This window comes from Paralichthys olivaceus, chromosome 22, assembly GCF_024713975.1.
Source record: "Paralichthys olivaceus isolate ysfri-2021 chromosome 22, ASM2471397v2, whole genome shotgun sequence".
NCBI classification, from domain to species: Eukaryota; Metazoa; Chordata; class Actinopteri; order Pleuronectiformes; family Paralichthyidae; genus Paralichthys; species Paralichthys olivaceus.
Window position 1 is genome coordinate 13,994,585 of NC_091114.1, and position 13,660 is coordinate 14,008,244.

Sequence of the window (13,660 nt, forward strand, 5' to 3'; positions counted from 1 at the left end):
ATCCTAAAATATTGCAGGAATGTTGAGTCATTGATAAGAGACTAAATCAAGACGACACATTTAGAAGTTAATCAAAATAAAAATACTTTAACTTACACTTTTAGTTTTGCTTAATCTATATATAGTATCACTAAAAGAAATCACTAATTAATATTGTAATTTTATTATGAATGTGTATTATCGTAAAGTGACTTCCAGTTGTCTGACTGGGTTATTTTGACACTGAGCAAAAGTCTTCAGCTGATTTTACAGTCAGTCAGGTTAGAACTGTGTTGGTTTTATAATTTGGACAAGGTACTTTTCTAGTCTTGTGCTTTTTTTTAGTATTAGAAGATGTTTGTGTGTTGATCCTGATTTTATTTCAAATATTGAATGAGTTTGAAAGTGTCTCACCAAAAGTCTTTTTATTTAATTGAGTCGACTCTTTTCTCTTCATTCTTTTCTTCTGCTCCAGGTTCAACGTGACTTTCTCTTCCTCCATCTGACGTAGAAACCCGGGTGCAGGTGAGTCAGAAGGGGGCGGGGCCGGAAGCTGTCACGCCATATAAGCAGTGTACAGGTTGAGGCGCGAGGGCAAGGCGGGGTCTCTTTCTCAACGATACTCGTTCTCGCGCTTCCAAGGAGCAACCGGGGGCGCGCTTGATGAGGAGGGGAAAGGAGGAGGAGGAGAAGACGTGAAGAGAAGAAGAGGAAGAAGAAGAAGAAGAAAGTAAGAAACCAGGCTGCAGCGGTGAGTTGGTTTTTATTCGACTCGACTTGAAGAAACCGGAACGTTCGGTCGGTTCTTGTTTTCTCGGGAGCTGGAACGTGTCGCTCACCTCGGACAGGTGTGTTCACGTCGCTCCCACCGCGTCATCAAACTCCGGACGTTTGATTTCGGGCTAAAAACAAATCGTCGCGAGCTGTGCGAAGCTGTGAAGGTTGAGCCGAGGCGTCGATTAATCGATTGTTTGTGGAAACAGAATCATTCAACTGGAGCGGCTTTGTGTTTGATCGAACTGATCGGGCGATTTACTGTGTGTGTGTGTGTGTGTGTGTGTGTGTGTGTGTGTGTGTGTGTGTGTGTGTGTGTGTGTGTGTGTGTGGTGTGTGTGTGTGTGTGTGTGTGTGTCCCAAACACATAATATTAAAGAATAAATATATCAAAACACAAGTGAATTAAATAGTTAATATCTAATTAACTTGTTTTGTGCTAACTAACTTAGGTTTTGCACTAAAATAAAAGTTCTTAATATAAATGCTTATATAAAGTGACCACTAACTATTTAGTACAAAAATATAAGAGCTGAATATGACTGAGTGACTGAGTATCAATTGACTGGTTAGCAATAGTTTATATGACAGGAAGACTTATTGATTTTGTTTCAGTGCACAGAGGATTTAAAGTTGTCTAATTATTTCTTTACCAATGTTATAATTCTTGGTGAAAATAAAACGTTCTCTGCTTCTCACATGTGAACAGTTGAACACTTTTCTGTAAAAGACACCTTTTCCTGTTTCTTTCTTTAGTCCTAAAATGAGAAACTGATTTCTTACAGTTGTTTGAGGACATTAACGTGGATGATTGGTAGAAGTTCTCTGCTTCTCCACTGTTGAATCATTTTCTGTGAATGTTTTTGTTGCTTTGATTTTTTTTTTAATGATTAACAAGTTAACTAATCGATTGGTGGATTGATTTATTACAATCGTTATAAATCATTAACATGGTTAAGGATTTCATCATTTATCAGACAGGAAGGACACGTTTAGTTTTCCGAGCAGTTTTTGTCTGATTTAATTTGTTATAATTGAACATCGTCGGGTCATTGGATGGTTTGTTGCCCAAAACAATCATGAATATTTTTCCATTATTTCCTGGTGAAAACAGACCAAATTAATAAAAGAAATGAATCATCATTGAAAACAATGCCTGGATTCACCCTCAGACCCTCTGGTTGTAATTCACTGAGCCTGTCTTGTGTTGATGAATCATCACTAATATGTGGAAATTGAATTCCCATGGTCTTGACTCGATTTGGCTACGTTCTGCGAGGGCGTAAACAGGATGTGAAACAAGAACCACGCTCAGCATCGTTCAGAGCTGGTGAGACATGAAAATGAATATTTAACTTCAACGTTTAAAAAGTCACCAAACAGCTGCTGAAAAAGTTAAAGAAGTTAAACAGAAATTAGGTTTTAAATTCAACTTTTAATGTTTTGTAAATCAAAGCATTTGTTTTTTTCAATATGTTTTTCATTTGGCTCAGAAATGAATATTTATTGGTTATTTAAACTGATTTACTCCCTTTTTTTATTTTTTATGAATCGACAGATCGTTGCTGCAGAAACATGTTGACGTTTTCAGATGATGTATTTAGAGTTGAGCTGAGAACGTTTGTTCATAAACCAGTTTGTGTGAAAAGGTGTAAATGAAGTAGAAAGTGGGGTTTTCAGCCTGCAGGGTTTCAGCTCTCAAGTTGTTTGCCAGATTAACAGAAGCTGTTTCTAAGACACGGTTTTCAAGGTCACACATTTTCAATCATGTTTGAAATGTTGTGACAGAGAAGTTATTTAATAGGAGAGAGAGACATGACCCACAGTTTAACTCGATCTGCAGCAGTTTCATTAATCAGATCTGCCTCAGTCTCTGTGCTTCATTCAGAAAACGTTGTATTTCACTTCTGTTCAATGACAATAACATCAAATAGCCTGCATATGATGAGTTCAGTAGACTGAGATCACAGCTCGGAACTTCATTAGTAGAATTAGGCCTTTCTTTATCAGTGTCATCAACAGTTTGTTATGAATTATGTTCCGTTTACTGCCTCATTTCTTAGTAACTTGAACGTAACAAACAGAAACTGAATTAAACACACAGTAAATATCTAAATAATATACGTATTTTGGAAATATTACAGAAATGTACATTATTGCACAAGGATGTGACCTGCATGTGATATGGAACATAGTTTATAAAATTATATGACTATACAAAAGGTGTGTAAGTTTATATAACAACTTCATGATGCTGGTGAAGTAAAAGACGTGATGACTCATGATAAACAGAGTCTCTGAATAACTTTTCCTCATGGGAAAAAAAACTATAGTAACAAGTCAAAGTCGCAAAACATAATAAATACGTTTTAAAGTATTGAGTGAATCGTCCGAGACTTAAATTAGTGGGCAGTTGTGTGAATTGTGAACTGTTTTCATATTTGTATAAATATTGAAGTTTCTCTCTATAAAGAAGGACGTATACTAAGACATGGAGAAAATGTTTTTAAGATTCTCAAGTGAAATTATTTTACTTGACTCTTCCTCGTGTTTGATATCGTGTCGGTGCTGTCTGACTCGTTTTCTGCTCAGAAGTTGTGTGTCGGGATAAAGGTTTGTGTGTGGGTGTGTCTGTTCTGCAAGGAGTGCCTTCCTCAGGTTACTAAATGTCAAACTGTGTGTGTGTGTGTGTGTGTGTGTGTGTGTGTGTGTGTGTGTGTGTGTGTGTGTGTGTGTGTGTGTGTGTGTGTGTGTGTGTGTGTGTGTGTGTGTGTGTGTGTGTGTGTGTTCAACAATATCCAGTTAGTTTATATCGTGTAACGTTTGGCTATTTAAAAGTAATTTATGTAAGCTCCTTATTGTGGAAGGTCGGTTAGTGAATTTGTGTTTCCTCTCATCATAGCCGTTTATCTGGATGAGACTTTTATTGTGAAGGGTCACCGACGGGAGTTGTTCTGTTATGGGAGCGAGGTGATTGGTTGTGAAAAAGTAAACAGATAAACCTTCATCATGTGTTTGTTACCTCTCAGTGCAGGTGAGTCAAACTCCTGCTACATGTCAAAGAGTTAACAGGAAGAGCGACAGAGAGAGGGAGGGGAGGGGGGGGAGGTCAGCTCCTCACTGCTGCTCACAAACCGAAAGTAAACACGTTTCTCTCCTCGTGCTGTGAACTCCTTAGATGGAGTTTTAAAGGCTCGCACACACAAATTACGTGACTCCAGAGGTAGGATTCATTAATTAATGGTTAATTGCGACATTCTCTCTCTCTCTCTCTCTCTCTCTCTCCCTCTCTCCCTCTCTCTCTCTCTCTCTCTCTCTCTCTCTCTCTCTCTCTCTCTCTCTCTCATGTGTGTGTGTCTTGTGTGTCTTGTGTATCTTCTGTGTGTGTCTTGTGTGTGCCTTGTTTGTCTGCAGAGATAGTAAGATTCTGATGTAAGCACAGTTTAATAGATTTAGGTCACAGCTGGTGTGCAGTTCAGAAGTTCATAGAAAAAGCTTTAGATTTAACAACAAATTAAAACTACAATGAAACAGTTGTTGCTGTAGATGCAGCCTCATGGATCATCCTAATAAAGCTCAAGCTAAAAAGACTTGAATACAAATATTAAATATAACATCGACCTGTTATTTAAATCGTAGTTCATGTGAGTTCACCAGTTGAAAACTAAAGGCCGAAATGTTTGTTGTGATTTTATTTTAGGTTTGTCCTGAATCATCTTGAGCAGAAGGAATCGACCAATCACCTGCTGGAAGACAGATACCTGCTATCGATCGCTGACTATTGGATTATTGGTCAATACCTGGTGATAAAGGAATATATAAGGAACTCAAATCTTCAGAAAACCTCCAGAGACAACAGTGATTAAAGTTGATCAGCTGACCTGGGCCAGCAAGACTTTGATTGGCTGACGAACAGCAAAACTCTTTCTTGTTGATCAACTGATCGTTTCGACTTCATAAACGAAAAACAACCTTGTTAGCAAATCAATGGCAGCATCAGAACTGATCCAGGATAGTGACGATGTTCGTCCTCATGTGGAAGCTACTGTGACGACAACAAATCCGCCTACGTCTCCTCATCCTCCGAGGGTCGCAAATGGCAACCCGACTCACCACACCCCCTCACCAATGCCCCCTGCTGACACCCAACACGGCAAAAACAAGTGCAGTAAGCTGAGCAGCCGGCTCCAGCAGTGTCAGCTGATCCACACTCTGAGCAACAGACTGAAGCGACAACGCGACTACATCAAGATCACGGTGACAGAGGAACGAGCCAACAGCCTCCCGAAGGAGTGGTGGAAGACGGGCGTGGCGTTCCTCTACGCTCTGTTCAACCTCTTCTTCACCACTGTTGTCATCACCATTGTCCACGAGAGGGTGCCGGACAAGTCCGCGAACCCGCCGCTCCCCGACAAGTTCTTCGACTACGTGGACCGAGTGCCCTGGGCGTTCACTGTCACCGAGGTCAACGGGTTGATCCTTGTCGGGCTTTGGTTTGTACAGTGGATCTTCCTCAAACACAAGTAGGTGTCTTTACATAAAGACGATCAGTGACTTCCTGCTAATGTGATCAGTGACTTTATCTAAAGACAAACTGTCTCTCTGCAGAGCTATCATTGGTCGTCGTTGTTTCTTCCTCATCGGGACTCTCTACATGTACCGCTGTGTCACCATGTACATCACCACCCTGCCTGTACCTGGAAAACACATGGTGTGCGCTCCAAAGGTACACACACACACACACACACACACACACACACAAGCTGTCATCTATTCTCTGTTCATGATCCTTCATGTGCTTTTCTGTTTGCAGCTTTACAACGACTCCACAGGGAAAATCTGGAGAATCTTGAGGCTGATCTCAGGAGGAGGTAACGAACATTGGCCAATAAGAAAACTGTGTGTAATTTAGAAAGACAGAATTCATTTTTAAATTAATTGACGAAGTGTCGAACGTAAACTCCTCATTCTCGTGTCTGTTTGTCGTGTTCAGGTTTGTCGATGACAGGCTCTCACCTGATGTGTGGAGACTTCCTGTACAGCGGCCACACCGTCATGTTGACTCTGTCCTACCTCTTCATCAAAGAGTGTGAGTACACACACACACACACACACACACACACACACACACACACACACACACACACACACACACACACACACACACACACAGACTTTCATTATTATTATTATTTACCATTAAAGAAACACGTGTGATTATATTGAAGTGTTACATGAACTCGTGTTATAAACGTGCTGTGCATGTGCTCTCTCTTCAGACTCTCCTCGGTGGATGTGGTGGTATCACGGCATCTGCTGGTTGCTCAGCGCCTCGGGAGTGATCTGCATCCTGATTGCTCATGAGCACTACAGCATCGACGTGGTGATCGGATACTTCGTCACCACCAGGGTCTTCTGGTGGTACCACACCATGGCTAACACACATGTAGGTGGACACACACACACACACACACACACACAAACTCTAGTGGATTTGTTTCGCCGGCTGTCATTGATTTTGTGTTTGTTGCTGCTCAGGTGCTGCGTCGGGCTCCAAACAACTACCTGTCGAGGACGTGGTGGAACCCTGTCTTCAACTTTCTGGAGAGGAACGTCCAGACGACAGTGCCCATCACATTCTCGTGGCCGGTGGCGCTGCCGTCGTCCTGCCGACAGAGATACAGGATGGTGGAGGGGGGGAGGGAGGAGTGACCCGATGGAAACAGTTTGAATCCTTCGTGACTCCTGTAAGACAGGACGGACCAAGAGGGCTTGGACATCAGTTTGTTTATTAGAAACCTCTCTCTTGATGACTGAGGAAGAGGAGGTGCCAACAGGAGGAAGAGGAGGAGTTACAAAAAGGTGCTGTTACGTTTACATTATCACCGTCACAATCAGCTCAATTCAATCGTCAGATCTCCTCTTCCTTCCATTTATACCTGTGAAATGAAAACACTCAGCGACAGAAAATCAAGAGGTGTGAGGAAACATGGCGTCACTGCCAGCCGCTTCACGCTCACCGGCCTCCATCACGTCAAACATCTGGGACATCTGGTTTCTTGTGTTGTGGATTTTCTAATGATTATTGAAATCGAATAAATCATATGATTAATAACTTTCCAAAAAATCCAAAACAATCCGCGAAGACGATCTCAAAAGACAAAAAACATTCTGTTTACAATGATGTATGATCATAGACTGTGAATAAAGACGAAGGGCACATCTTCACTTCCGCTATGACCTGTACTGCATCCAGCCACCAGGGGGCGAACCAAGGTATTTGGTTTCATTTTTGGAAGAAGTCATGTCGTCCAAATCAGGAAGTTATTTAATTTGAGCGGTTCGAGTCGCCATTGATTAGTTTTGCATGAAGAATAAGTGAATCGATTTCATAGCACATACAGATTAATTAGACTAATTAATCAGTTCAGTTATTTTTTTAGCTCTCATCATGATAAAAGTTAAATCTGTCTCAACTTCAGGTTTAAGAAGTCTCAGATGTTTCCAGAAGTGCCAGTGAAAAAAAATTGGGTCGCTTAGCCAAACGCACTAGCTAATAACGCTAAACAATTCTTTTTGCACCAGCTATGCTAACCAGAGTTTCAGGACCAAAGCTAAGTTGCTAACTACTCAACCACCTAAATGAAGTTGGGTCTTTATTTGTTTGACAGTGAACGCAAATATAACTGAATTCATTTCAGTTTGTCACATGTTAGCTCATTAACCTAAACAATGTTTCTTTAGCTTCTGTGCACAAAGAAGAATGACACCAAAGATTTAGAGACTGAAATTATCTCTTATTGTTTGGGTCAGTCGTTTAGTTGGCACTTTACAGTCCAAGTGCTAACTCTTCATCAGAGTGAAAATTCATGAGCATAAGTTAACGCATTTCGTTTTTCTGTACTTGATTATCGTAGTTTTAAGTTATATTTTGTGTAAAGTATTTTTTTTTGTAATTTTGTACTGTAAAATACCATCTGTACAATTTACATTCAGCTAAAACTCCAAATTAAGTGCTGCTGAATTTAAGTTGGATTTATGAAGGTTGTTGTTGTTGATTTTATAAAACTGATGTTTGATTCAGAAACACTCACATCTGTCAACCAGACCCGTGTCTCAACACAGATGTTTCAAAATAAAATATATTTTCAATCAAGAGATGGTTCTGATGGTTGATGTTGATTTTACTGCACAAATACTTTAATTAAATGAAGCTGAGAATGCTTCAAGAATTTTTACATCGCTGTACGAACACTAAACTAAAATAAATGTGACTGACTCAGAGAGAGCACACGTGCAGGTTTATTTTTATTAATTGACCAACAAACACGTTTTCACACATTTCAAAAGTATTTTTGACCTAAACTTCAGAAGTTAATTTTTCATTCAGGCAAAAAGACAAAGATCATTATTTTTTCATTAAAAAAAAGCTAATGTACTTGATGGATAAATATAGGTCTGATGGTTCATCCGTCTTTTACCTGACGTCTAAAAGAGTCTTGCTGAACGCTGCAGAAACACTGACGTCTGTTTTATTTCTCACTCAGACAACAACCACGAGGTTGAATGTGTTTTCTGTCACATTTCGTCTCGGCCAGACGTCAGAGTCCAGCTGCAGGAAAAACAACAAAACAGGTCAGAGGTCAGTTTGCCCCAGAAACACTTCAATACACGTTTTTTTTAAATGTATTCTCACAAATAGTAAAAAGGTGGAATTGTTTATTTCATTTTTATTTATTTCAAAGTATTTTTATATCACATATTTCAGAATAAGGTAATTATTTTTTATTTAATATAAATAAATAAAAATGTAATTGTAACTTTTAGTTGTACATAACAATAAGTACCACTGATAATGATATTCAATAAAAATGATAAATGAATGAGACCTGGAGAAGCTTCCTGAGCGCTGCTTCCTCTTCCTCTGACCCTGGACAGGAAAGAAAAAGATCAAAGCGTGAAGTTTTCACACTCACACAGTTTTTAAAACGTTGTGATGGACGTGACGGACATGATGGACGTACGTAGTTGTCTCTGGCCGACCATCCGGGATAAAGCTGCATGTGGAGGAGTCGCTCCTTCTGGGCCAGATCGTAATATTTGGACTGTTCAGAGCGAGACAGAGCGTTCCACTGAGAGAGAAAGAGAGAGAGAGAGATTATTGTCATCTTGGTTTTTTGAAACCAGAAGTAACCATACTAGGACAAGCTTGAGGGTGGAGCCTGACTGAGGGCTGGAGGACAGGACACGCCCCACTCGCACCTATTTGAGGGTACGATCTGTCAATCACTCCAGGCCCCAATGCATACAGTGCTTCATCATGTCTCTCACCCTGCGTCCAAGGATGCGGTTGATGGCGGCGCTCTCTCTCTCTTGTCCCTCCTGCAGCACCGTGTGTCTCATCTCCTTCATGTAGAGCATGAAGGCGTTCAGAGGCTTCTTCACCGCCTGGTGGCTGCGGAGGGCGAGAGACGTACACAGGATTGTAGAGAGAGCGAGAGTTTGTCCAGAACACTGTGACGTCGCTCTGACACGCCCTCTTCGTGAAACATGTGAAACTCACCCAGTAGCTCGGTTGCCGTGGTAACATTGGTGTGTCTTGGAGTGGGCGTCCATCTGTCGGGGTACGGATGAACTGATTGGCTGATTGTACGGGGAGGATGGCGGGAAATGTCTGTCGCTGTAGAGCAGGAGAGGAATGAGAGGATGGACGGACGACTGCAGAGAGAGAGAGAGAAAATAATATATTAAATATAAATTTTACTTTTAATGATGCTCAAAGACCCAAAGGCCAAAAAACAGAAAGCAAATTAATTCAAATAACTAGTAATAAAAAAACAGCGGAAACTTTGCAGCATAGTTTGTTGGAATAAATTGCTCATGTCCCCTTTAGCTTTAGACAAGTAAACACAAAAACCTTCATTAATGATATATGATAAATAGTGTAGCTGACGAACCGCAGCGCTGATTCTTGAGCAGATTTATTTGTTTCAGATTTGACTCAGAGAAAAGTTTTTCAGTTTTTCAAAAATATTTAAATATCTCCAAAAATCCGATCTTCTTAAATAACTAAATATTAACAGTTGTACACAGCGATGGGTGGAGCTTATTGTTACTACCAGCAATACATCCAAGATCAGAGGAACTGGTGAAATAATAAGTTTTAACATCGAGCCTCAGGATTCCTCATTTAAAACATTCAACATATTAAGATCATGTGATGATCAGATGTTTGGCCTCAGAAAAGAAGTGTCTCGTGATAATTCAGTGTTGGAACAGGAGGAGGCAGCAGCCTGACGTCTTTCACCTCCAGTTCTCTTTCTTTTATTTTCCTCTTCCAGAGTTGACACAACGACCTTCGAGTCTGTGGGTCACAACTGACACTGATTCTGTGAGAAGGGAAACATATTGACTGGAAGGGATCTCACACACACTGACACACACACACACACACACACACACACACACACACACACACACACACACACACACACACTCACAGCAGCAGTGGTCTGAGTGTGGGTCGTGTTGTTTCGCCCCCCGCTGGTCAGATACAGGTACTGCTGCTGTGGACACGAGTCAAAAACTCGAGGTTTTTCTGCGACAAGATGAAGAAAAAGACAAAGTAAATATGAATCCAATGTAAATTCATTAATTATGATTTTATTAATGTCTTAATTAATGTATTTTATTAATTAATCGTGAACGTCACCACATGTTGCTGCAGCAGAGTTTTCTTTCATCAGCGCCATCTGCTGGCAGACGATCAATAATGCAATAGTTTTACAGACGGCCACAAAGCGAAACAATATGAAATCAGTATGTTTCAATAACAATCATCGTGTAGTGGTAAATAGTTATTTTAAGGAGATTTATTTATATTGATAACACGAGTCTTTAAGAAATAAAAATGGATTGTAAATAATAACAAAAAACGTAAATAGATTTTTAAGAGGGAAGTGAAACAAACTCACAAACTCACTCATTTATTGATCATAATGTTGACGACAAAAATGTATTTGCAAGTTTCCCAACATTCTAAATATCCAAGCAAATATATATAATGCACAATAAATTATAATTTCTGTATGAAAAATCATTTTCATTATTCAGATTATCAGATTATTTTACTAGTAAAACAAACAGAAAGCTGCACAAAGGTTATTACTTCTACTACTCTAATAATAAAAATAAAATACTCACCCCTGACATCTGCTCCATCCCGAGACGAGAAGAAAAACGTAACCAAGATGATTGGAATCAATAAAAGTTAAATTTGGTGACTAAAAATTCAAAGTTGCAGACGAGAGAAGAGACACGGTCTGACTCTGCAGACTGATGGATGAAATCATGTTCATCGTGTTTATCATGATCACACCACGACTTACACACACACACACACACACACACACACACACACAAACACGCGCACACACACACACACACACACACACAAACACGCGCACACACACACACACACACACAAACACACACACACACATTTGGCCAGAGATACTCTTGCTGCTCATACTTTTGTTTTTTGCAGCAGCATCTGTAAAATTATTTTTCAGATGAACTGTTAAACATTAATGTCTGATTCTCATTGAAAACTTTCCCTCTCCTCTCTCTGACTCCCCCAGGCCTCCTCTCTGCTTGACCTCCGACCTTCCCCCTCCCCCTCATGTCCTCCCCAGGGGTCGGGTGTGGGAGTCAGGGGTGAGTCTCCCTGTGGCTTCTCCAACACAACTGTCGCAAACGTTTTACTGCAAATCCTCAGAATGGATCAGAAACCAGCGGTGAAAATATGAAGCTGTAACTTTTGGCACATTGAGGTCAGAGCAACACAGCAGCACTGTAGTGATCTGAAATATGTTTATATTCATTATAGAATATCTGAATTTTGATTTTAAACAGTGAAGTGATAAATGTGGCCCAAGGTTTGCACTAATTTAGCTAGAATAAAGAATTATCCAAAACCCATCATCGTCAGGGATATTCAATTTAGTAATAACAGTGTCATTATTATAATGAGGACAATATATAGTAGATAGATACTTTATTGATCCCAATTCAAGCATCCAGTGGCAGTAACATAGATTGAACATACATTAGACTTGACTGAACATTAGAGTTAACTTATAACACAATAATCATATGTTGAAATTGGCCTGAGATGACTGTAAATTTAAATGTGTACAGAGGGATGAAGGAAATTTAATTAAATTAAACAATTGAAGTAAAATTAAACTTTTACAGAGAAATCAAACACAAAACACAGGAATTAAAAATGTGCAGGAATATTCAAGTTAAAAACTAAAAAAAAGCAGAAAATGTTCATGGAAAATGAATATATAGAACTGTGTTAAGTTAACCCATGATGATCGTCTAAACAAAAACTATACAAAAAAACTATAAAGTAGCTGTAGAAATAAAAAATGTTTCATACAAATAAAATCTATATTAAAAATATAAAGTGATCGTAGGAGATTGGGATAAATTGGGGGGTTGGACTGTACGTGGGTGTGGTGGGTGGGGGGGCTCTGCAGTCCGAGGTGATGATGGGTGTGATGGGGGTGTGAAGGGTGTGAAGTGGGCAGTCACTGGCTGTGGGAGCTGGAAAATCAAACCTGTTAAAAAACAGGTTTAGCTGGTTTGCTCTCCCAGCATCCCCCTCTTCTGTGCTGCTGCCCTTCTTCTTGTAGCCTGTGATGGTTTCCATGCCCAGACCTCCCTCATGTGGTTCCACCTTCCCTCAGTACTCCTCCTTTGCCTCTTCCTCCTGTTAAAGATGTGCTGGACATCGCTGGTGACCCGGGGCTTGTTGTTCAAGAAGCAGCACACAGTTTTAATGTGGGACCTCAACATCCATACAGAAGTTCAGGTAGTCTGTAGTGCAGTGGGTGATCCCTCGATGTCCTCACCATGTGGGTCCTGCAGGACGGTCCAGTCAGTAGACTCACAGCAGTCCCTCAGGGCCTCTGCTGGTTGTGGACTGTCTCTGGGTCTTGGACTCGTAGTGTGGTGTGAGCAGGACCAGGTTATAATCAGACTTTACCAGTGGGGACAGAGGAGTGAGTCGGTCCTCAGGGCAGCCAGCTCGTCCGTCTTGTTGGTCAACATTCCCCATGATTATCGAAGGAACCGAGGGCCCGCACGTCCACTGCTTCGCCGCCAGCCTCGCCTTCACCTTCGCCCCGGCTCTGCAGCCTCGTCGCCTCCTCCTCAGGTCCTTAGGTATGAGGTGAAAGATGCCGCCTCCCGTTGTTTGGAGCGCAAGCAGCTTCTCCCTCGAATAAACCAGTGGTCCACCGCTGTGTTGTCGATAAAAAGACATTGTATCCCCAGGAAATATAAAGTTCTACACAACAAGTGTGTAAAAAAACACTTTAAACGCTGAAGACGACCCAACACGTGCGGAGCTCCTGGGTGAGAGTCCCGCTCGCGCCGGCGGCGGAAGTATTTATAGTAACTAACAGTCCAAGTAAAAAGGAGGAGGACTCAGTCTGAGCTGCTGTTGAGCTAAAATTGATGAAGCAGATTATTAATCCTTCAAATGTGTAATTAAAATAGTTTTTTGTTATTTTTATTTTATTTATTAGAAAATGTGACAGGTCTTTTTTAAGTTAGGTCTATTTTGTCTTATTTAATCTTATTTGATATTTAGATTTATTAGAAATAATATGATAAGTATTTTTTAGTTAATAATAATAATAACATAATAACAATAATGTTGATAAGAAGAAGAAGAAGAAGAAGAAGAGCAAATGTACGACACTACTTGTGTAAAACAATACATTGAAATGTGACATGAAAAGTATTTAAAAAATATTAATGAATAAAACGTGATGATACAAAAACCTTCTGCACCGACTTCACTTTTATTTTCTAGTTGATGTTTCTAGTCGGA

At 40.3% G+C, this 13,660-nt stretch overlaps 2 protein-coding genes across 4 annotated transcripts; one reads left to right on the forward strand and one right to left on the reverse strand.

The window, feature by feature from the left end:
- Nucleotides 1–553: 553 nt before the first annotated feature.
- On the forward strand, nt 554–7,911 carry sgms2b (sphingomyelin synthase 2b). 3 transcript variants are annotated; one of them, XM_069519008.1, is made up of 7 exons: nt 554–730; nt 4,454–5,276; nt 5,362–5,479; nt 5,567–5,624; nt 5,747–5,842; nt 6,033–6,199; nt 6,292–7,911. In XM_069519008.1, the coding sequence occupies exons 2-7, from the start codon at nt 4,741–4,743 to the stop codon at nt 6,463–6,465; spliced, it is 1,149 nt and encodes a 382-aa protein (XP_069375109.1). In that variant the 5' UTR covers nt 554–730; nt 4,454–4,740; the 3' UTR covers nt 6,466–7,911. The 3 variants fall into 3 exon arrangements, with proteins under 3 accessions (XP_069375109.1, XP_069375110.1, XP_069375111.1); XM_069519009.1 differs by lacking the exon at nt 554–730 and adding an exon at nt 3,670–3,976; XM_069519010.1 differs by lacking the exon at nt 554–730 and adding an exon at nt 3,735–3,787.
- A 293-nt stretch (nt 7,912–8,204) lies between these two features.
- On the reverse strand, nt 8,205–11,101 carry LOC138406535 (transcription factor 7-like). The gene is made up of 8 exons (XM_069519024.1): nt 10,957–11,101; nt 10,466–10,505; nt 10,254–10,351; nt 9,317–9,471; nt 9,085–9,208; nt 8,778–8,885; nt 8,643–8,683; nt 8,205–8,365 (listed from the first exon to the last, which is right to left on the reverse strand). The coding sequence occupies exons 1-8, from the start codon at nt 10,972–10,974 to the stop codon at nt 8,332–8,334; spliced, it is 618 nt and encodes a 205-aa protein (XP_069375125.1). The 5' UTR covers nt 10,975–11,101; the 3' UTR covers nt 8,205–8,331.
- Between the last annotated feature and the right edge of the window lie 2,559 nt (nt 11,102–13,660).